Source organism: Ahaetulla prasina, chromosome 1 (genome assembly GCF_028640845.1).
Source record: "Ahaetulla prasina isolate Xishuangbanna chromosome 1, ASM2864084v1, whole genome shotgun sequence".
Taxonomy (NCBI): Eukaryota; Metazoa; Chordata; class Lepidosauria; order Squamata; family Colubridae; genus Ahaetulla; species Ahaetulla prasina.
Window position 1 is genome coordinate 325,418,850 of NC_080539.1, and position 25,359 is coordinate 325,444,208.

General features: G+C 41.5%; 1 protein-coding gene across 1 annotated transcript in view; it reads right to left on the reverse strand.

Moving 5' to 3' along the window:
* STON2 (stonin 2) overlaps positions 1-21,367 on the reverse strand; it is a 107,439-nt gene extending 86,072 nt beyond the window's left edge. The window contains exons 1-3 of the mRNA XM_058162466.1: positions 21,179-21,367; positions 5,631-5,758; positions 1,036-1,254 (exon numbers count right to left, since the gene is read on the reverse strand). Coding sequence (XP_058018449.1) covers positions 1,036-1,254; positions 5,631-5,718 — 307 coding nt within the window. The 5' untranslated portion in view covers positions 5,719-5,758; positions 21,179-21,367. The remainder of the gene's footprint in view (positions 1-1,035; positions 1,255-5,630; positions 5,759-21,178) is intronic.
* Between the last annotated feature and the right edge of the window lie 3,992 nt (positions 21,368-25,359).

Here is a 25,359-nt window from a genome sequence, read left to right on the forward strand (position 1 = left end):
GGGCCTAGTCATATTCCACATACCATTACTTGAATAACTAGATGAAAACATAGGAATTTTTATTTTAAAAAAACTAAAACTAATCAAATATTTTAATCTCAACATTACATATTTTAAAACTGCAGACTAACCAGTAGTAGACCTTTGTTATGGTAATGCAGCACATGTGTGCAAGAAGGCGGCATCTTTATCTTAAAAGGCTGGTAAAAAAGAGCTACAGTTGTTTGTTTCTAAAGCAGTAATAAAAAAGAAATAACTGTCTTCATATTTCAAGTCTGTGAAATTCTTTTTCATCTAGCACAGCTTTTTAAAAACACTTCTTAAAAATGAAATAAAAATAATCTAATGTACTGGGATGTAATATTAATTTAGTTCCCCTGTTTCTCACCACATGTTAGATCAACTTAATTATTTTCTGTTTTAGTAAATATTCCAGGAAGAAGAGTCTGTGTGAAACCCAATCCCCTGATGTTATAGTTTTACTGATTAGTTTAAATGAAAAACATCAGTCCAACCAATTGTTTGGAATACCAAATCAAAATTCAGATTAGATCCCCTTCATATGTAGGTTTTAGAACACCTATCACCCATTGTTCTCCTAAAAGGCTGTATCATTTGCACCAAAAACTTAGCAAATAAGGCAACAGCCAATAATCTGTATGAGAAGTATTTTACAATATACTTGTTTAATACCTGGATGATACACTGACTCTGGACAACTTCAATATACATACACTTCTGTAAAATAGGAATGCTTTACATCAAGGCTTAGAAATATGATTCCTTTACCAACAGGAAATATCCACAGTACAAGTTGAGTCTTAAACATCCAAGGTCAAATAGTACTGAAACTTCCAATTGAAAGAAGCTGAACCAGTTTTTTCATTAATCCACTTAATATCCATTAAGTTGTGAATGCTAATTGAGTGACTACAGAAATTCTAATCTAGGACATTGGAGAGTACCAGGTCAGTAAAGGTTGTAGCCTATTGTTAATTCCTGCTATAACACACAATAAATAAATGTCATTCCAACCTGTATGTGGATGCTCTGGTGAACTGGTCCAGGGTGCATCTTCAAACTGGACCCACGTGCTGAAGGATGAAGGCAGATCAAGACCTACAGCTGTTTTGTTTATTCTTTCTCCCAATTCAGCATGTGAAAGACTTGGCAGTTCTCCATCTAGATTTTGGATGCCTTCAGAGGAAGTATCAGAGGAGGAAAGAAATCTCTCAAGTGGCTCCCTAGTATGACCTGTAATGAGAACCACACTGTGAAAATGAGTAATATGGCATCACACTAATTGTTTAAGAAGGACACACAACTTTATCATCTATCAACATATGTGAACGGTATAGAATAACTTTAAAGCTCTGTGTTTGCTGAACAGAAAAACACAGTAGTCACACTGAGTATCGTCAGACTCTCTTCTGTTTCTACTTTCAGACTCTCCTATGTGATTTGTTTGGACTGAGTAAGGCATATGAACTCAGCTTCTGTGAAATCTAAGCCCTGGTCTGTGACTTTGTATAGTTAAATCCAGTCAACAAAGTTTATTCAACAGAGCATTGTCAAACAGAAGCCAGTTATTACGCAGAAGAAATGGGCAAATACATATTAAAATGGCAACATATGGAATGTAAAATGAAGATACTACAGAAGGAGAAGGAAAAGGAAAATTAGCAAAGGACTGCTACTGGTATGCTCTTCCTTTTTGTTACAGGAACTTCTTAGACTTGAGTTTTTGTAACAAAAAGCTCTGCCCAGATTACCGTAAAATTGCAGATGTGGAAGGAATCCTATAAATGGTTTAGTTTGACCTGTATTTCAATGTACACTAATAAAATTCTCATTTCTCTAAATACAATTGTGTCAAAGCATACTATTGCATTCTCTTTTCTCTTTTTAAAACCATGATCTACTATGTCCTAGTTGCCTAACTGAAACCAGATCCTTAGGACTATATTTATCCTGCTTCCTTCCAAAAGGAAACTGGACATCATGGCCTCATTTTATCTTCATTACCATCTTCTGAGATATATTGAGTGAATGATCCAAAGTTACCCAATGAGCTTAATGGCTGATGGGTTTCACTGCAATATTATATTTCAGCATTAGACAACATTTTTTGACACTAGGCTTCTTTTCTCAAAAATCTTTTTCTTAGTCACTTGAAATCTTACCAGTTTTAATATTCTCCCAAGATTTTACAATTCTCATGCCAAAATCCAAGTACTTTTTATTCAAGAATGCTGGAATCCTGCCATTTTTTAATATAATTATGTAATGCAAGGTCCGTGGTTAATAAGGCTCCTCTGATTTGCGACCTTATTCAGGGGGAGTCCGCGGACCTTATGGGCATTACGGAAACCTGGTTGGGCCCAGAGGGAGGGGTCCCCCTGGTTGAGATGTGCCCTCCAGGTTTCCGAGCATTTCATCAGCCGAGGGTCCAAGGTAGGGGTGGGGGGGTGGCGGTTGTTATTAAGGAAGATCTAGAGCCGAGGGAGGCCACTATCCCTCAGATTGCCGGTTGTGAATCCCTTTATGTGCGGTGGGGTTATAGGAATCAGTTGGGCTTGGTGATCGCGTACCTGGCTCCTTGCTGCGTGACCACAGCCCTGCCTGAGCTGTTGGAGGTACTTGCTGCTGTGGCGGTCGAGTCCCCCAGACTTATTGTCATGGGGGATTTCAACCTGCCATCAGCTGGCTCGTCATCGACGGCAGCTCGGGAGTTCTTGGCTTCCATGACGGCCTTGGACCTGATTCGAGTAAATGATGGCCCCTCGCACGGGGAGGCACACTGGATCTGCTTTATATCTCTGGACAGTGGTTAAATGATCTGGTATTAGATGATTTAGTAACGGAACCAATGTCATGGTCGGATCATTTCCTCCTTCGCCTAGACTTCGAACCGCCATTCACCACCGCAGGGAGGCGGAACCTATCGGTGGTTCCGTCCCAGGCGCCTGATGGACCCTGAGAGGTTCCTGACGGAGCTTGGGCCATTCCCTGAGGAACTGGCCCACGGCACGACTGAGGAACTGGTCGTGGCCTGGGAACAGGCCGGGGCCTTGGACCGTGTCGCGCCTTTGCGGCCTCTGACCCGGCGTAGATCTCGACCGGCCCCGTGGTTCTCCGAGGGGCTGAGGGAGATGAAACGCCGGAGAAGACGCCTGGAGAGCACCTGGAGGTCCAGTCGCTCCGAAACTGATCGGACACTAGTTAGGTCCTATTCTAGGACCTACCTAGTGGCAATGAGGGAAGCGAGGCGTTCTTACGCCTCCACCCTCATTGCGTCGGCAGATAACCGCCCGGCCGCCCTGTTTCGGGTCACCCGCTCTCTCCTACATCAGGAGGTGCGGGATGACCCTTTGCAGGGACGAGCCGAGGAGTTTAGCGGTTATCTATACGATAAAATCGCTCAGCTGAGGGACGGTCTGGATCGAATTTGGGATGATCCAAGCGAGGGAGAGGAGGCACGTCTTGTTGAGTCCATTTGGGATGAGTTTGACCCTGTGGCTCCGAGGGCGTGGACAGGTTGTTGGGGAGGCTTCACGGCACGACATGTTTACTGGACCCGTGCCCTTCCTGGCTGGTACTGGCCACTCAGGAGGTGACACGAGGCTGGCTCCAGAGGATTATCAACGCTTCTTTGTTGGAAGGGGTTTTCCCTGCCGCCTTGAAAGAGGCGGTGGTGAGACCCCTCCTTAAGAAGCCTTCCCTGGACCCAGCTGTTTTGGGTAATTATCGTCCAGTCTCCAACCTTCGCTTTGTTGCGAAGGTTGTAGAGAGTGCCGTGGCGCGACAGCTTCCTCAATACCTGGATGAAGACGTCTATCTAGACCCGTTCCAGTCCGGCTTCCGACCCGGATACAGCACGGAGACAGCTTTGGTCGCATTGGTGGATGATCTCTGGAGGGCTCGGGACAGGGGTTATTCCTCTGCCCTGGTCCTATTAGACCTCTCAGCGGCGTTCGATACCATCGACCATGGTATCTTGCTGCGCGGTTGGGGGATTGGGAGTGGGAGGCACCGTATATCGGTGGTTCTCCTCCTATCTCTCTGACCGGTCGCAGGCGGTGTTGACAGGGGGCAGAGGTCGACCGCGAGGGCCTCACTTGTGGGGTCCCTCAGGGTCGATTCTCTCGCCTTCTGTACAACACCTACATGAAACCGTTGGGTGAGATCATCAGTGGTTTCGGGGTGAGATACCAGCAGTACGCTGATGACACTCAGTTGTACTTTTCCACCCTGACCACCCCAATGAAGTTGTTGAAGTGCTGTCCCGGTGTTTGGAGGCCGTGCGGGTCTGGATGGGGAGAAACAGGCTCAAGCTTAATCCCTCCAAGGCGGAGTGGCTGTGGATGCGGCACCCGATTCAGTCAGCTGCAGCAGCGGCTGGCTGTTGGTGGCAGTTATTGGCCCCAAAGGATAGGGTGCGCAACTTAGGTGTCCTCCTGGACGATCGGCTGTCGTTTGAAGATCATTTGACGGCCGTCTCCAGGGGGGCCTTCCACCAGGTTCGCCTGGTTCGGCAGTTCGCCTTCCTTGATCGGGATGCCTTATGCACGGTCACTCATGCGCTCGTTACCTCTCGCTTGGATTACTGTAATGCTCTCTACATGGGGCTCCCCTTGAAGTGCGCTCGGAGGCTTCAGTTAGTCAGAATGCAGCTGCGCGGGTTATAGAGGAGCTACGTGGCTCCCATGTAACACCGATCCTGCGCAGGCTGCACTGGCTGCCTGTGGCTTTCCGGGTGCACTTTAAGGTGTTGGTTATGACCTTTAAAGCGCTCCATGGCTTAGGACCTGGGTACTTACGGGACCGCCTGCTGCTACCACATGCCTCCCACCGACCCGTACGCTCCCATAGAGAGGGACTTCTCAGGGTGCCGTCCGCCAAACAATGCCGGCTGGCGGCCCCCAGGGGAAGGGCCTTCTCTGTGGGGGCACCCACACTCTGGAATGGGGTTCCCCCGGGGTTACGTCAAATACCGACCTCCGGACATTTTCATGAACTAAAACACATCTTTTATCCATGGGGCTGGCTTAAATTAGTTTTAAGGGAAATTTTATTAATTTTAAATGGGGTTTTTAGTATGGAAAATTTTAATTTCAGGCTAATTTAATAAGTTTTTAAATGGTATTTTAATTTGTATATTGTGTTGTTCTTACTTTTGCCTGTACACCGCCCTGAGTCCTTCGGGAGAAGGGCGGTATAAAAATTAAATAAAATAAATAAATAAATAAATAATAATTTCAAAATCTACATTTTTAAAATTACAGTGGATGCTGTATAGCTGTCCCTTATATTTCCTCTATAACCGTTAACATATTTTATATAGTAGTGGGATCTGATCAGGAGATCAGGATAATTACAAGGGACTTACTTATGCACAATGTTTTCCTGAGCCTTTTTTAAGGAGTCTCCTTCTGGTAACATCCAATTGGAAAGTGACAGAATCCCATAGGTGGGGAGTTGAGGATGGAGAACTGTACATACACAGAACTTGTATTCATCGCAAGCCACATGAGGTTTTTGTTTTTAACTATATGTCAATTCAAATTCAAATGCTTATTCATTTCAATAAATAGCAAGAACCTATATGTCATAAAAGAGGACAGTTTTACCTTGGGAAGCTGCAGAACGGTGAAGGCCATCGCTGAAGGAGACCCACTCAGACTGTGGGGAAGGAATGATGTTGGCCAGAGATGTCATGCTTGCTGCACTTTCCTATTCATCTTCACGTAATCCGAATCTAAGACAATATAGAACAGATACTCCAGCTGACTCTAAATTGTTTTTTGTTTAAATGAAACACACCTGTAAAGAATTTTTTTAGGAATATGTAATTTAGCAGTATAGCTTTATTACATGTAAGACATATAGTCTGTGCTTTTATTTACCACTCTAAACCCCATTAATAATCTATAACATTTATTTAGCAAAGGAGGCCCAATCAATGCAAAACTGACATTACACCTGCATTGATCTCACTGTCAGTGTCTTAATCACCATATATCAATGCAGTGTCCTACTCTATTCTTTCCTTTAGAGTTTCCACAAGCATTGCATTTCAATGCTTTTCTGTATTACGTAAGAATGAAGATAATAAATAACTTTATCCAAATCAATGTTGCTTTGTTTTCTGCCCTTGTATATTTGCAATGTACAGTAAATAGACTTACTAATGCAGCCGCAGACATAAACATGTACTGACATTGCTCTTCCTGCTTGCAGTTCTTCAAACACAAATGTAATCACTACAATTAGTGGCATTTTCAACAATTTCTTTATCAGCAACTACAAAGAATTCAATAAAGTCAACTCAACAAAGAAAATTCTCACGGAACAATGAATCACTGGAGCGTAATATGACCATAATGCTGAATGGAGGGTATGGGTTTTCTACTGCAAGTTCTTTCACAGCAAATTTCAAAAAAAAATAATACAACAATTCCCATAGCAGCCTGACAACACAACATGCTACACGGAAGAAATGGTTACAGGTCCAGAATGCAGTTGCATCAGCAGTTGCGGGCATGGCTCAGTCAGGACACTCATGGAATATCTCTGCTGTGCAAGCTAAAGTGAATTCCTGGATGCAATTCAGGGTAGGTGTTGATCCTTCATAGCATACGGCCTGACTATCTGTGGGATTACCTTTCTCTCATTGTTTCTACTTACTCCAGCACAATGGGTATGTGTTCTGGATCCCATCCAGGAAACAATGACATCTAAAAAGGAGTCCCCCAAAATAATAAATAAAAATAAATAAATAAACTTTTTTGGCTTTGCAGACTGGCGGGGGGGGGGGGGAGGAAGGAGAGGGATAGTTCAGCTGCTTGAGAAAATGGAGCATGTGCATATGCGCTTGCCTGCTGTTTGTGCAAATGGGGGCAAGCTCGCCCTCCACTTCCATGGCCCAGTTCCAAATGGCTCACAGCCCAGTAGTGGGACATGGACGGGTGGTTGGGGACCCCTGATCTAAAGGGACCCAGGAATCAGGCTTTCTCTGATATGGTACCTGTCCTCTGCAATGGTATTCCCCAGAGATCTGAGTTGCCTTTGGCCTGGACGTACTTTAAGCAAGCCACAAAATCTGCATCTTTCCCAAAGCCCTGGAATGATTTGTGGAATAATTTGCATAATCACGTCTTGTTCTTTTTCTTGGTTTCCATTGATTTCACCATTTTATTGGCTTTTAAAAATTGTTCTTATTGTAAGTCACTCAGAATTGGTCAGTTCTTCACGTCTTGTTCTTTTTCTTGGTTTCCATTGATTTCACCATTTTATTGGCTTTTAAAAATTGTTCTTATTGTAAGTCACTCAGAATTGGTCAGTTCTTCAAATAACTCTAAAGTACAAGAAAACTAATGCTCTGGGTATGCTCAAAGAAGTTTGTGTCCTATCTGCCGCAGAATGAGAAAAGTGTGATAGATATTTATTTTAAAGTATTGTAAGTCTGTCTATTGTCCCTAGTGTTCTAAGTAATTTATAATTACATAGTACATCATAAAACAGAAAATGAGCAGAAAAAAATTCAATGCAGTAACCATTGATAATCTAACCATTTAAAAAGCAATAAATTAAAAGCAAGTAAAAGAAGCTAATGGGATTAGTGCAGAAATAAGGCTGCTTGTCCCTAGTCTCTTGTCCACAAAGAGGTTAAAGCTGATTTTACCATAATTCAGCTGCTCCAGGCTCCAGATTATAGATGTTATGAAGTGGCACCAAATAATTATTTTTACCATTACATGCTGCTGCCAAAACCAGGAAAAGACTCTGGTGAAGCACAGATGCTAAAATAATTTGATTGACGTAGGGTATTATGCTCTGCCTCAACAGGAAAATAGCTTAAATTATCATTGAAGTTAGTCTTGTAAACAAGGTCAAATATCTTGTTATTATTTCTCCATCTTGGAAGAAGAATTATGCCAGACTAGTGGATTCTCTTGAAATGCCTATATACTCTTCTCCAGTTATAAAAATTCAGTGATGAGTAGCTGAAGAGTCAAATGTCATTTATTTTTATACACTGTATATGTTATTAATTGTCTTAGTGTGCTTTGGGAGTTAAAATAGCACTGAGGGGATTTTCCCTTCATTTTATCTCCAAATAAAATCCTGTAAGGTAGGATAGAGAGCATGGGTCAGTTTGGCTCAAAATCACCCAAAAATCACCCAAAAACTCTATGGTGGAAACCTGAAATTCCTTAACCACTAGGATAACAGTACCTCCTGGAGATTGATTGAGATGTTCAGGACAGCAGCAAAAGTGAAGAAGGTAGGAAAATTTAACATGATGTGTTTATTGTTATTGTTATTGTTTATTGTTAAACATCTACAAACACACTTCACCAGAGTTTGCAATCTCTTTGTCCACAACCATACTTTAATACATGTATTAAATTTACACACCAGAAGTATAAAAAATTTAAGACTGTAGAGATTACAAAATATCAATAAAATAATGCATATTTGTAAAAATTGGGTTATCCATCATTTAAGAAAATTTGGCTCACAATACAGGTAGTTCTTGACTTACAACAGTTCAAAGTTACAACGGCACTAAAAAAAACCTAACTTATTTTTCACATTACAACCTTTGTAGCATCCCTATGATCATGTGATCAAAATTCAGATGCTAGGCAACTGGTTCATACTTATGACCGCTGCTATGTGCCAAAGTCATGTGATCACCTTTGGTAACCTTCTGATAAGCAAAGTCAAAGGGGAAGCCAGATTTACTAAATAACTGTTTTACTAACTTAAGAAATGCGGTGATTCACTTAACAATTGTGGCAAGAAAGGACGTAAAATGGGGTAAAACTCACTTAACAAATGTCTCACTTAACAACAGTAATTTTGGGCTTAATTGTGGTCATACTTTAAGGACTACCTCAGGGATGAAATCTACTTACTTTCCCTACTGGTTTGGAAGTGCGTGCGCGTGTATCACATGTGCGCACGGACCCTCTGCGCATGCGCAAACCCTTCTGTGCATGCGCAGAGAGTAAAAAACAAGGTTACTTCCTGGTTAAAACCAGAAAGTAACAACAACTGGGCGGATGGGCGGAGCCTTGCACTGCTATCGCTACCAGTTCTCCGAACCACCCGCCACCATCACTTCTGGTTCAGCTGAACCAGTCTGAACTGGTAGCATTTCACCCCGGAAATGCTTGTATATTTATCACAAGAGCCTATTTGGTGTACTGGTTAAGACACTGGGCTAGAAGACGCAAAATCTTAGGCACAAACTCAGCTGGGTGGCCTTATATCAAATGCACAAACAATTCCATCAGAATCAACACATAATTTTAACATTTTTCAAAAGGAGTTGAGAAAAATACTTGAATGAGATGCTGCAAGAAAAAAAAAACCAAGGCTGGGAATGGTTTTGCTATGACTGTGCTAATTTATGCAGCTTCTTTGTTCTTGTCAAGGAAACTGACAGGTTTTCTTCACAATTACCAAGTTTAAATACATTCTATCACTGTACTCTCTTTTCCCATTGAAGTTAAAAAACTACTGTACGTATTTTTTAAAAAGTCTGCAACAATTTAGGCAAGCAGAAGCCATACTATAAATAAACAGTATGATTGCAAGATTCTCATTAAAAAAATAAAGTTAGTACTGTATGTATGCGCTCTGTTTTGGTTTTGTCCCTGAGATGGGGATCACTGCACAGTCCTTAGAAAGATAAAAACCTTTCCTTTCTCATTAAAAACACACAGACAACAAACCAATTTAGAACATTCTAAACAGGAACTTGGACACTTCTAATTTTAAGCCATTCCACTGAAAATAGTTTCTTTATCTTTATACAGCTACCCTGTTCTTGGCAAGAAAGTGAGCTGACAAGTTTCCTTCACAACCGTGACATTTAAGTAAATCACTCCCATTCTTTCTTTTTGTCCCATTAAAGTTATAAAACACACTGCTTAAAACTTAAGTGTAAAAAGGTCTCAGTCCCAAGCAATAGTTCTACTTTAAACAAGCAAACTGGCTATGCAGAATTCTATGCAAGACATTTAAGGTCACAGCAGTGTTATGCTTTTGATTTTGCCCTTGAGACAGGGAGGGATCTATGGACTTCAATATTTTGCTGTTTTGTTCCCCCACCTGTTCAAAGAACAGTTCAAACTGTTTTTTTAGCTTACTGCGTACTTAAATTTCTGGCTAAGTATAGTTTAAGTAATTTTGAAATACAGCATTAATTTTTCCAAGCAGCAATGAGATTATCCTGAAAAAAAGACGAGGCAGGACATCTACAGTTCTACACACAAAATACATTTTATCTAGAGGTTCACGGAGGAAGCAAATGAGAGAACTTCCTTCCTTTTTTCTTTTTTAAGTATCCAGAAAAAAAACCCTCTCAAAAAGATCACAGGAAAATAGCATTGTTCAGAACCACTGAACTATATCTTTCAAAGATTCTGGAGCACAGGGGAACTGCCAGAGGACTGGAAAAGGGCTGATGTAGTTCCCATCTTCAAAAAAAGGGGGGGGAAAAAACAGATCCAGGAAACTACAGACCTATCAGCCTGACCTCAATACCCGGGAAGATTCTGGAAAAGATAATCAAGCAACGAATCACCGAACACCTAGAAGCAAACAAATCACTGAACACCTAGAATCAACATGGATTTGTCAAAAAGAGATCATGCCAGACTAATCTTATTGCATTCTTTGACAAAGTGACAAAATTAGTAGACCAGAGGAATGCTGTCGATATAATTTACTTGGACTTCAGTAAAGAATTTGATAAAGTAGACCATAACCTACTACTAGATAAAGTAGAAAAATGTGGGTTAGACAGCACCACCACCAGATGGATTCATAACTGTCTGACCAACCGCACTCAATGTGTAGTCCTCAACAGAACTACATCCACATGGAGGGAAGTATGCAATGGAGTACCCCAAGGCTCTTTTTTAGGCCCAGTACTCTTCAACATCTTCATCAATGACTTGGACAAGGGGATAGAAGAAGCGCTCCATGGCTTAGGACCGGGCTCTACTGCCGGCCTCTATCTCCCATCGTCCGGTGCGTTCCCACAGAGAGGGACTCCTCAGGGTGCCGTCAGCCAAACAGTGTCGACTGGCGGCCCCCAGGGGGAGGGCCTTCTCTGTGGGGGCTCCGACCCTGTGGAACGAACTTCCCCTCGGGCTTCGACAACTACCTGACCTTAGGACCTTTCGCCGCGAACTTAAAACCTATTTATTTTGGATGGCTGGACTAGCTTGATTTTTATCTTTAATTTTAATTAAATGTGATGGGTTCTTAAATTTTTGTAATTTTATGGGGGTGTTTATTATTTTAATTTTTGGGCTAATTTAAATCAGTTTTTTAAGGGTTGTTTTAATTATTGTGTATGCCTGTATTTTATCTGCCTGTTCACCGCCCTGAGTCCTTCGGGAGAAGGGCGGTATACAAATTAAAATATTATTATTATTATTATTATTAGATGGGGAACTCATCAAATTTGCAGATGACACCAAGCTGGCAGGAGTAGCCAACACTCCAGAAGATAGGCTCAAGATACAGAAAGATCTTGACAGACTTGAACATTGGGCACTATCTAACAAAATGAAATTCAATAGTGAAAAAAGTAAGGTTCTACATTTAGGCCAAAAAAACAAAATGCACAGGTACCGGATATGTGGTACCTTGCTCAATAGTAGTAACTGTGAGAGGGATCATGGAGTCCTAGTGGACAACCATTTAGATATGAGCCAGCAGTGTGCAGCAGCTGCCAAAAAAGCCAACACAGTTCTGCGCTGCATAAACAGAGGGATAGAATCAAGATCACGTGAAGTGTTAATACCACCTTATAATGCCTTGGTATAATGCACTTGGAATATTGCATTCAGTTTTGGTCGCCACGATGTAAAAAAGAGGTTGAGACTCTAGAAAGAGTGCAGAGAAGAGCAACGAAGATTATTAGGGGACTGGAGGCTAAAACATATGAAGAAGGATTGCCCAAACTGGGTATGTCTAGTTTAATGAAAAGAAGGACTAGGGGAAACATGATAGCAGTGTTCCAATATCTCAGGGGTTGCCACAAAGAAGAGGGAGTCAAACTATTCTCCAAAGCACCTGAGGGTAGAACAAGAAGCAATGGGTGGAAACTGGTCAAGGAAAGAAGCAACTTAGAACTAAGGAGAAATTTCCTGACAATTAGAACAATTAATAAGTGGAACGACTTGCCATCAGAAGTTGTGAATGCTCCAACACTGGAAATTTTTAAGAAAATGTTGGATAACCATCTGTCTGAGATGATGTAGGCTTTCCTGCCTGGGCAGGGGGTTGGACTAGAAGGCCTCCAAGGTCCCTTCCAACTCTGTTGTTGTTATTATTATAATAAGCATTGCTTTCCTTCATGTTTAAGTCTCTCCTTTTACTGTCAATGGTACACTCTTTCTCAGAACAGAAAAAACTGATAATTACTTGAAATGAATCTGTTGTACAATTTAGCAAGTTAGTTCATAATTTCTGAACTCATTTCTCATTTAGGCTAAGAGAGAACCACAGGCATGGGTGGGTAAATGTAGAATTTTAATTGCACTATTTATCTTTTCAATGCCTAAATAAGACGTATTAATTCATTTACACAATGAAAAAATTATAATACAGGAACAAGATTCTTTTAATTCTGGCTCAAGAGTCTGGTGAAAAATCAATTGCCTTTAAAATATTTGTTTTTAAATAATAACTCTTCAGATTAGTCTTCCTCCAAGGAGTCACAAAAATCTAAACATGAATACTGTCACAGTAACATTTTCCTTTATCTCTCAAATGCCTTTTTACTGTCTGAGCTGAAATTGTTCTCTCCGTTTTCCTCTCAATATGCAATATCCTCATGTATTCCCGGGACCTCTCTGGAAATTCTATTTTAATTTTCTATGCTGCTTCAGAAAAACCTTTCTTAAGCATGGCACACTCCAGATGTGCAGTTTTCATTTCTTAGAATATCCACTCTTGGCTGAGGACTTCTAAATAAAAGGCCATATGTACTATATATCTGCAGAAACTACCAACTACTATCAATGCTTCATTTAGACTATTGTGGGCATTTAAGTCATTAATGCACATTCCTTTGTTATACACCTCTTTTTTTTTAATTCAAATTTGTATACCGCCCTATCTCCCTAGGGACTCAGGGCGGTTCACAGGCAAGTAAAAATACATATAAATACAGAGTAAAATATCCATTAAAAAACTTATTTGATGTAGCCAAATAATTAAAAGAACAATATATATAATAAAACCCATTAAAATCTAAATTTAAAAATCTAAAAATCTAGTCCAGTCCTGCGCAAATGAATAGATGTGTTTTAAGCTTGCGGCGGAAGGTTCGGAGGTCCGGAAGTTGACGAAGTCCTGGGGAGAGTTCGTTCCAGAGGGTGGGAGCCCCCACCGAGAAGGCCCTTCCCCTGGGTGTTGCCAGACGGCACTGCCTAGCCGACGGCACCCTGAGGAGTCCCTCTCTGTGAGAGCGCACGGGTCGGTGAGAGATATTTGGTAGCAGCAGGCGGTCCCGTAAATAGCCCGGCCCTATGCCATGGAGCGTATTTGTTAATTCCCTAGAAATAATGTAGTTTGTTAAGAGTCAGCACCAACCTGATGGCACACAATCAAACAAATCTATCTTTGTCAAGTAGAATATCATTTTGTCACATTTAAAATGCTAATATTTTCCAGTTTATTTTCCTTAGATTTTTCCTGCTTAGGAAAGTTCAGGTTTGTTAAAAAAAAAGAAAAAAATTATAAGTTTCTACTCAAAGCTTTCTGCTGTACTTTAGTTCTGCTTAATTTGAGCTTTGATTCTATCTTATATAAATCCCTGGAACAGATCACCATGAATTGCCTGTAGCTCAGAAATTCCTATGGCAGCAAATCAGCTGCCACTAAATGGAACTCAGTTTCTTTTGGAGATGGCATAGAATATTACTGACATTCTGATTCCTCCCTATCATTACAGCTCAAAGTTCTACCACAATATCCCTGGACTGTAGAAGGAAAGCCAAATAAAATATGTGAATGGGGACCTCTCCATAGAATTCCACTGTAATTCCACTAGATTCATGGACAACTAAGATGAAATTCTTAAGATCTTGATAATGTAAAACTACCATGAACTCTGCTTTTATTGGAAATATGCTTCATATTACCTTGTCTTTTGGAGGGCAGGGGAGATTTTAAATCAGACAATTTTTGAAGTTGCATAAGTTCACAGTTACATAATCAATTAATTTTGATCAATTCTTGCTTTAAAATTCTTTAGTTATTAATAGAATATAAATTAAGTTAATGTGTATAAAAATATCTTCCTAGCACTTGGCATGATGAGTCAAATGACTAAGCCAAGGAAGGCAACAGTATTTCCTACTGCAATCAATATGCCATTAAACAAGGAGTTGTGTTTTCCTAGCAACACAATTCTGCAAGTAGAATGCAAAAAAAATTGCATAACATTTGAACACTGATAACAGTGCAGTTATTGCACTAACCAGATCCTTAAAAGGAACCAGTAGCCACAGGTGTTCGCCTCCTAAAGTTGTTTTGTAAGAATATACAGGTAGTTCTCGATTAATGACCATTTCGTCAATGACAGTTTGAATTACAACAGTGTTGAATGAGTAATGGTTACAACCAGTCCTCAAAGTTCTGGTCATCCCATTACTCCTAAGATCACTTGATTGTGATCTGGGTTCTTGGCCACTGGCTCAGTTGTAGCATCCCATGGTCACATGATAGAAATTTCCAACCTTCACTGTTGGCAGAGAAGATCACAAGTTGCTGAGGTAAATCTCCCTCACCTGTGTACTCTCCTCAAGCCTTGCTGCACTTGCACTGTACCTCCCTGGCCACTCACACACTCTCTTGTGTCGTCTCCTGTCAGCAGCGACTTACTTGCCTGTTGGCCTGGGATCTGAAACTTCCTGTCCCTTCCCCCCCCCTCCAAATGGCTTTGGTTGTTAGAAGCTAGCAGGAAACTATGAGGAGGTGCTCACTTGATGGCCCATGATCCTTATTTAATGACAGCAACAGGGACTGCAAAGTTTGCCGTTGTTATGCGATGCAGCCACGCAATGTCACGCTTTATAATTGCATTGTTTAGTGATGGAAATTCTAGTCCCAATTGCCACTGTAACTCAAGGACTATCTGTACGTATGGAAACTTTCAAAACTTATCAGCCTCAGAGTTGAGCCATCTGAGTAGAATATGGAAAATATTATGTTGAGGATCTGTGAGTTGTTGCTTAGCAACAGGAAGGGTAGGCCACATGATTCCCTCTTGGTGGGAAACAGGAACTGTAAGAGGCTTGGTGAAGCTGTCAATTTCCCCATGTCATTGTGCCATCTCCCCAAGCATGCTTCTTTGTGCCTTGTTGAGGAACTGCTACTTGACCAAGCTGAAACCCTTTTCCATGAAGAAGGATCTCCTATGTCAACTACTTAAATGGAACCTCTGGAGGAGGAGGAGGCAGCATTTCAGAATGTAAGATTTTTCTTCTGCCTATTACTAAAATCACCATTATTGAAATAAGCTACTAGTGTCCTGTCCAAGTTGATTGTGTAAACAAGTCTGGCATAATATGAATGGAACATTTTACACTTGAAAACTCCAGAAAAAAACAGTGGCTTTTCATGATTGCAAGGTATGACTTTCAGATCCAAATATTCCTGGGAAATTTTTGCAAACTCGACACATATCAATAAAACTAGGAATAGCTCAATGGATAATCCTTTCTATTGATAGGAAACTGTCTCAATATAAAGAAGTTGATGGAATGAGCAACTAATCTTTAAGGCATCTTCAAAGAGTTAAAACATCTTTACATCTTCTGCTGCACCTACAGTAAGGTTAGGAAGAACACCTATTACAACTACAATGCTTCAGAAAGAAAGAAAATGCTGTCACACAACTCCAAAGCATTTTTTCCCCCCAAATTAATACCAAAGGACTACACAAACTTAATACACAATTCTGATCTCTAACATCTTATGGCTGTTCTCTCCTATCAAGGATTGCTGTTTGAGGCTGTTATCTCCTAGTATGGTAATGCAGGGGCCGTAAATCTTGTAGCAAGAATTGATCTCCATAGTCTGTGAGGTTGGTTGCTTAGTGATCTTAAAAGCAGATTAGATAAAGAACAATAGCAAATGACCATGCTCCTTATATGGAAATTACATTTCTAGAGGCAGTATACTTTGAAGATCACATTCTTGGGGCAGCAATTTAGACATTGGTAAGGCAGGGAATATGATAACATGTACATCATAAGGTCACAATGTAAACCCAATTACTTGTATACTTATGCCCAATGTTAAGACATAGAGAGGAGTGGAATTTGCTTCATGATGTCATGATGCAGATTTTGTCATTTTCTTCATTATGGTGATCAAGGAAGAATGTTATGGGGCAGTAGCAAAGGTGATCTGATTCAACAAGCTTTTAAAAAATGTTTATATGCTTGAATAAAAATATAGACAAAGTTGGGGAATGTAGGTTTCAAAACTTAATCAATACTCACTTACCCAGGCAAAGGGGGACCAAGCTGTAGCAATTTGCCCATCCTTTTGTGTATCTACATAGCCCTCTTTTCCAAGATATATATATATATATATATATATATATATATATATATATATATATATATATATATATATATATATATATATATATATATATATATATATATATATATATATATATATATTGGAAAAGAGGGCTATGTAGATACACAAAAGATACATATATATATATTGTAAATGAGCTAGAACAACTTCCCAGAAGCCCAATATGATACATTTCTCATCAAAACAAGATATACAATAGCATTGAAAAGTTAAAAACACCCAGCTGGATTTTTTTCAACATATTTCAATGTACAGATATTTGGTCTACATTCCAACAATAATGGTATAGTACATAAAGGGGATATAAAATAATAAATATCATTTACTTCTTGAAAACCATTGTACAATTTAAATAAATATAAATGTACATTTTGCATTTGGAAAGAGTAAACATATCTCTACATTTATCACTAACTCAAATATCTAAAACTGGAATCAGGTATACTGGATCATGTGCAAATGATTAGAAAATTATTAGAAAGGATCTGGGAGGAACCCGTTATTTAACTCAGTTACCCATATTTTTCGCTCCATAAGATGCTCCAGACCATAAGACGCACCTAGCTTTTAGGAGGAAAACAAGAAAACAAAAAATAGTTTTGTTTTGGCCACGAAAATCTTGCATGGCTTTGTCTAAACCTTTTAAGACTTATCTTCAGTTGCCTCTTGTAACATGCTGTTATAAAGAATAACAGAGCTGGAAGGCACCTTGGAGGTCTTCTAGTCCAACCCCCTTCTTAGGCAGGAAACCCTACAGCATTTCAGACAAATGCTTGTCCAATCTCTTTTTAAAAAACACCAGTGTTGGAGAAGAAAGGAAGGATAGCAGAATAACAGAGTTGGAAGGGATCTTGGAGATCTTCTAGTCCAACCCCTGCTCTGGCAGGAAACCCTATATCATTTCAGCCAAAAGCACTTGAAGCTACAGAAGAAATTTCTCATAGGTGAGGCTGTCCACACAATGTATTTTTTGTCCTGGGACCTGGGTCTACTCTTTTGCTGCCGCATCTATTACCACTGCTCGCCGCCACCTATCCCCACTGCCAGCTTCTATCGCTTGCTGCCACCTATCAGTGATTGCATCGGCTTCCTAGAATACCGCCGATCAGCTGATCCAAGCGGCAAAGGTTGCCACTGCTGTTCGCTGCTGCCACTGTGGCAGTGAACAGTGGGGCAACAGGCAGCAACGGCAATCCCTCCCTGCCTGGAACACCTGATCGGTGGTATTTCAGAAGGCTGATTTAACTGCCAATAGGTAGCAGCGGTGAATGGCGGGGGCAAAAGGTGGCGGCAGCAACAGGTGGCGGCAATAGGCATTGGTAAGGCAGTTCTATTCCCCACCATCCAGTCAGAGCTGAAGAAGCTTCTTGGATGAGAAGCAAAACGTCTTCAAAGAAAAACCAGAAAGTCCAGTTCCCTTTTGAAAAAGCACCTTTGGGACAAGGAAATGGATGGTTCTAGACTAGTTCAAAGCCCAGAACTAAATCCCACTGAGATGTTATAGAGTGATTTGAAATGGGCTGTGTGTGCAAGAAATGCATCAAACATTGTCCAGCTGGAAAAAAAAATATACTTGAAAAAAAACTTCTTCCTGGTCAATGTCAGAGAAAGTAGACAGTTATCATAAATGTCTACTTGAGGTTGTTTTGCCCAATATTACCTATTGGAATTAAGGATTATTTTTTTCCTGCAGAAAAAAATGGCCTATCTGCTTTTTAAAAAATAAATAATTGCAAAGTCAATTTTCATAGGCTTTTTTTTTGTTCAGTTAAATGACTTTTATGTTTATATACTGTTCTAAAAAAGATAAAATATTATCATGCCCATTTTGTAAAAAATGTACATGGTCTGTACTTATTTTTTCACATGACTGTATAATAACCCTAAAGGGAACAGTTTATCTGTTGGTATGAGCTCTGTTACTGAGAGTGATATTCAATTCTGACTTAATTTGGTTCCTTTTTGATGAGACTGTTTCTCAAGTTCTCTCCTTCGTCTTCTCTATTTCTCTACTGTATTTTCTCTCAAGCTTTACTCATTTATCTTTCTACTGGGTGTTCTGATGCCAAGTTCACTAGTGCCTGCATTCCTTCCAGCTGTCTTGTATTATGGTTTCTTACGCCTTTGCTTATCAAGATTCTCAGATTTCAGCCTATCTCACAGAAAAGGATCAGGCAACCTGAGGCTACATTCAGTCAGTGGAATCCTCTTTCATCTTAGTACTAAATTTCAGTGGTACAATTGCACAAATGTATTAGAACAGTTTCTCACTACATTTACATGGAAAAGGCAATAAAACCTAAAATATAATTTTAAAACCTAACCTTCACAAATATCACCCATCCTCAAAAGATGGGAAAGAAACAAAATACTATATATGATACACGCTGTACTGGCTTTCTATAATTGCCCCAACTGCAGTAGCCATTAGCGCCCCCCCCTTTCTGAAATCAGTCTCTGACCTCTAAATATTGTTCACCACTGACATAAAATTACAATGTCTAGGATTAGTATGACATGTAAATTCAACCAAACCCAACTGGGTTTACTCCTCAGGAAATAACTTGCAAACATGAATTGGCAACACTCACTGTTCAAAGCTCTTGATCTTTCCATGCCTTTACATAAGCTGAGGCATTCACTACTGCAAGGATAATACAATATTAATGCTTCAAAGTTTTCCCCCCCATCATAAAGGCAGAACTCTTCAAATGATAAAATATGATATTTGACCCTCCTTTCTTTTAGAATGGCTTCCAATTCTCTGAAATCTGGGTTTTTTAATTTTATTTTTTAAGAAAGGGATATGTATGGACACATATAATAAAAGTTGAAGGTGAACAATGTTCTGAGATGTTTTGACACCTAAGGTACACATAACCTCTCTCATCCTTCACAGTGACATTAGGTCCCTTCCCCCATTAACAAAAACTGAGGGTCCTGGCTGGCATTACCATTAGGTAAGAGGTTGCTAATTTTAGATGGTATGAATGCATAGCATTTTGCTAATTTCTTGATGCCTCAATGTTGATATTACATTTTTACTACCAGGGAGAGGGCAAACTGCAGATGGATTTTTCTTCCCCAATGAGAAAACATCAAGGCTGGTTTCTGAATCTATGCATCTTGATTTGGGGTCCAGATTTGGGCGATACTTATTGCTTTGCTTTGGGTAGAGAAATCTAAAATATCCTCCCTTTTTGTGCTAAATAACACTCCTACATTAATCTAGGAAACAATAGTTTTACCACTCCCACATATACTGCATTCTATTTTTACTACATTGCTTTTTTTCCCATAAGTCCATTACTAAATTCCATAAAACAAACTGAGACAAGTTATAAATTGTCTTTTCAGTTTTCTATCCTTGAGAATGCCATCTAAAATATTAATATACAAGCAGATTTAGCTGGGTTCATTAAACATAAGAGTAATTGATGCATTCAAAGTAGGAGAATAGCAAGCAAGACATATTGTGAATTTGCATACGTTGAAAGCTTCATCTCCACCCTCTCCCCCCGGGGTTTTTATGAGTGCATTCTTTTAGAAGAGGCTTTAATTTGTGAAATAATCCTCATCACAACCTCTTACAGGGAGGGAATGCAAGTAACATCCCCTTCAGTTGTAACTCTCCCATTCCCTGTCTTACTCTTCCTTGAAAATGTCCATTAAGGTTAGCAGAGCTGCAGAGTGGGTTTTGATTGGTAGAGCAGTCCCTCTGGCAGCACTTTGACAGGTGGCTGGGAGATAGGATGGAAATATATTTATTTCTCCTTTAAGGTGCTTTTTTTTTTTTTTTGAACTGCCCAGGTAAGGATCCTAAGAAGGAACGCCTGAACGTGGCAGGATGCAAAGCAACAGGATGCAGTTAAGGCTATGCTGATTTCCTTAATAGTAACTCCCATCAGGAGTCTGGTAGTCGATTACATTGTACAAGAGGAGCATTCGGGTAGAACATCAGCAGGCTATGACCAGTGTCTCAAGCCATCAGTTAACCACAACTCACTCCCTCACCCACTCATCCAAGCTACACACAACAATGCTAATCTCGCACTGGGCAGGCGGGGGTGGTGGTGGTGGTAAGCGGCCACTCTCTGACTTTCCCATGCCCGCCGCCGAAATGATATTTTAACAGAGGTTTGAGAGAGAGACGAGACAAGCCGCACTCTAACTCTGACAACCCCTTGTTTCAGCTGCACGCAGCCTTAAACTAAGGCGAGCCAAGCTACCGAAAGGGAAGGAGGGGGGGATTGTGATGAAGCGGCTATTATCTGGTCTTTGTTCCAGCCCGCCTCCGAGCTATGCATTCGTTCAAACAAGCTCGGGTTCCCTATGATCCATTTCAGGGATTTAGAAGGGGGAACATGGCCGTGGACGTATTTCTCCTCAAAGGTGAAGCTCCCTTACGCCACAACTGAGCAGGGGGATGCTGAGCAGACATGAAGGGGGAACCGTAGCGGACTCTGGCTACGACTGGCCATCTGCTCGTTCGGTTCGTAGAAAGGCGGAGAGGGAAAAGACAGATTACCTGCGGAACTCCCTGCAGTGTGACCCCCTCTCTCGCTCCAGGCACGGAAGAAGAGAAATTGGACCGCGCCGAGGAAAGTAGCACTGAAGTAACACCGAATCTCCCTACAGTGGCAGGAAAGCTAAAGCAACAGCCGGCAGCCCCTTTAGAAGTGGGAGAGCAGCTTCGCTTCTCTCCTCCTCCTCTCTCTCTCTCTTTTTTTTAAGAAAAGAGCCAGAGCTTCTCTATTGGGCAATCTCCTGAGCCGGCCGGAGGAGAGCGAAAGCGAGTTGGGATTGGCTGGAGGATTGTGGGCGTGGTATGTGACGTGTGGGAGGCGTGGTGTTCCCTCCCTTGGGCTGCCGGAATAGAGGAACGTGGATGCCCTGGTTTTAATCCGTCGCACAGATACACAGATGTGTAATAATTTAGTATCACCATTCTAAACGTGCGTTAGCTATCTTTTCCGCACGCTCCAAAGAGCACGCCAAACTAAACAGTTGTTCGTGCCTCTCTCCTCCAAAATGGACAGCAGGTGGAATAGAACGATCAATGTAGCTCTGAAGGATAAATTTAAAATGATGTTTCGGCGTTTTCCGGAGGCCAACCGAAATGGAAACTTACTGATCTCGAGGAGAAATTGATAAAAAAGACCTTACTTTTTACTATTATAGTTTTCCTTGATTTCACTCACTTAGGTCCAGAGCAATGTTCCAGAGCAATGTGTTTCCTTTTTGGCATGGATTTTATGACATTCTATAATAACAGAGTGTTAACATTTATTTTATCACGCGTTGCCTCAAGCCACAATGTAATTTGTTTGATTTGACACAGTATATTGCATGAAACTAGCCAATGTAGCAAGTAAAAAATAATTTATGGCTTATATGTGCAAATCCAGTTCACTGAAATGCATTATTTTATTAATCTTATGTTCCAATAATCATAACGCAATCAACGTGATTAGGAGTTTTATATAAATTATATCAGAGAACATCAGGCCCAGTGTATTTGTTACTTGAAAGAAATATTGCTTTAATATTTTGTAAATTGCCCTGAGTCACTCATGTGTAAATTGGGAGGGAGAGAGGGAGGGAGAGAGAGAGAGAGAGAGAGAGAGAAATGTGGAATCTAGTCTTACTGGGCTAGTAAGAGAATGAATATGTTTTAACTGCAGCAATCCAGGCCACGTATAGTACATAGTGAGATGAAACGCCGGAGAAGACGCCTAGAGAGTTCCTGGAGGTCCAGTCGTTCGGAGGCTGATCAGACACTAGTTAGGTCCTATACTAGGACCTACCTAGTGACAATGAGGGAAGCGAGACGTTGCTACGCCTCCTCCCTCATTGCGTCGGCAGATAACCGCCCGGCCGCCCTGTTTCGGGTAACTCACTCTCTCCTTCAACAGGGAGAGCGGGATGACCCGTTGCAGGGACGTGCTGAGGAGTTTAGTGGTTATCTATACGACAAAATCGTTCAGCTTCGGGACGGTCTGGACCAAAATTGGGTAGATCCGGGTGGGATGTCTGAGAGCTGTCTTGTTGAGATTGTTTGGGATGAGTTTGACCCTGTGGCTCCCGAGGACATGGACAGATTACTGGGTAGGTTGAATGCCACCACATGTTTACTGGACCCGTGTCCCTCCTGGTTGGTGCTGGCCGCACAGGATGTGACACGAGGCTGGCTCCAGGGGCTTACAAATGCTTCTTTGTTGGAGGGGGTCTTCCCGGCCACCTTGAAAGAGGCGGTGGTGAGGCCTCTCCTCAAGAAGCCTTCCCTGGACCCAGCTGTGTTAGGTAATTATCGTCCGGTCTCCAACCTTCGCTTCGCGGCGAAGGTTGTAGAGAGTGTGGTGGCATGTCAGCTGCCCCGGTACCTGGAGGAAACCGTCTATCTAGACCCGTTCCAGTCCGGTTTCCGGCCCGGTTACAGCACTGAGACGGCTTTGGTCGCATTGGTGGATGATCTCTGGAGGGCCAGGGATAGGGGTTATTCCTCTGCCTTGGTCCTATTAGACCTCTCAGCGGCTTTTGATACCATCGACCATGGTATCCTGCTGCACCGGTTGGAGGGATTGGGAGTGGGAGGCACCGTTTATCGGTGGTTCTCCTCCTATCTCTCCGATCGGTCGCAGACGGTGTTGACGGGGGGGCAGAGGTCGGCCCCGAGACGCCTCACTTGTGGGGTGCCTCAGGGGTCGATTCTCTTGCCCCTCTTGTTCAACATCTATATGAAGCCGCTGGGTGAGATCATCAGTGGTTTCGGTGTGAGGTACCAGCTGTACGCTGACGACACTCAGCTGTACTTTTCCACATCGGACCACCCCAATGAAGCTATCGAGGTGTTGTCCCGGTGTCTGGAAGCCGTACGGGTCTGGATGGGGAGAAACAGGCTCAAGCTCAATCCCTCCAAGACGGAGTGGCTGTGGATGCCGGCATCCCGGTACAGTCAGCTGCAGCCTCGGCTGACTGTTGGGGGCGAGTCATTGGCCCCAATGGAGAGGGTACGCAACTTGGGCGTTCTCCTGGATGGACGGTTGTCTTTTGAAGACCACTTGACGGCCGTCTCCAGGAGAGCCTTTCACCAGGTTTGCCTGGTTCGCCAGTTGCGCCCATTTCTAGACCGGGATGCCTTATGCACGGTCATCATGCTCTCGTGACATCTCGTCTGGACTACTGCAATGCTGTCTACATGGGGCTCCCCTTGAGGAGCATCCGGAGACTCCAGGTAGTTCAGAATGCAGCTGCGCGGGTGATAGAAGGAGCCCCTCGTGGCTCCCATGTAACAACCCTCCCGCGCAGACTGCACTGGCTGCCTGTGGTTTTCCGGGTGCGCTTCAAGGTTTTGGTAATGATCTTCAAAGCGCTCCATGGCATAGGACCGGGTTACTTACGGGACCGTCTGCTGCCACCGAATGCCTCCCACCGGCCCGTGCGCTCTCACAGGGAGGGACTCCTCAGGGTGCCGTCGGCCAGGCAGTGCCGACTGGCGGCGCCCAGGGGAAGGGCCTTTTCTGTGGGGGCTCCCACCCTCTGGAACGAGCTTCCCCCAGGACTTCGTCAACTTCCTGACCTTCAGACCTTCCACCACGAGCTTAAGACACATCTATTTATCTGCGCAGGACTGGACTAGATTTTTAAATTTTTAAATGTCTAAATTTTAGATTTGGTTTTAAATTGGGTTTTATTATTTATATGTTTATTTTAAATATTTGGCCTATATAATAAGTTTTTTAGATGAATGTTTTACTTTGTATACTTATGTGTTTTTTGTATGGCTGTACACCGCCCTGAGTCCCTAGGGAGATAGGGCGGTATAAAAGTATGAATAAATAAATAAATAAATAAATAAATAAATAAATAGTAAAAATTGTAAATTATTTTTTGCACGTCTCAATACTTTTGACTATAGGTAGTCGTTGACTAACAACCAATTGTTTTGTGACTACATTACTAAAAATAGTGACTTATGACTAGTTTTCACTTACGAACGTTGTGGCATCGCAGTGGTCATGTATATATTATAGAAGTAGTGTATGCTATTGAATTTTAGAGCAAAAACTTGTATTTTATCTTTGTAACTGTATTGAAGAAAGTTGAAATTACTCTTTTCTTACTTTTTTTATTTCTTGGACTTTTTCTCTTATTTTTAATTTTCTACCTTTTGTAGAAATTTAATAAATTAATACACATACACACAGTCTCTGCAATGGGATTGGTTGCCATATAAATTGTCTACATAAATCAGCAAATGGTATCTGTCAAGGAGGAACAAAATTTGAGCTAGTCTGGTCCAGCGGTTAAGTCTAGAAACCAGTAATCTGAGTTCTAGTCTTGCCTTAGGCATGACTTTGGGTCTCTCACTCACTTTCAGCCCAATTCACCTCACAGGATTATGGGGAAAATTGGAGGAGGGAATATCAAGTATGTTCACAGGCTTGACCTACTTGTAAAAATAATAAATGTGAAATAAAGAAGAAAAATATCTACAACAGTTTTGCCCAATTTTTAATTAAAGAAACCTACCATCTGCAGCAATATATTCAGAACTTTTAAGGTGAGGCAGTAATTCAGTTGAGGACATTGTCTTCCAGTTAAGACAAGTTCCCTTTTATCTGAACAGGCTTTATCAAGTCATCTATCAATTTCACATACTATTTCAGAATAACAATTACCTGAATTTGATGAAAATCTGAAACAGAA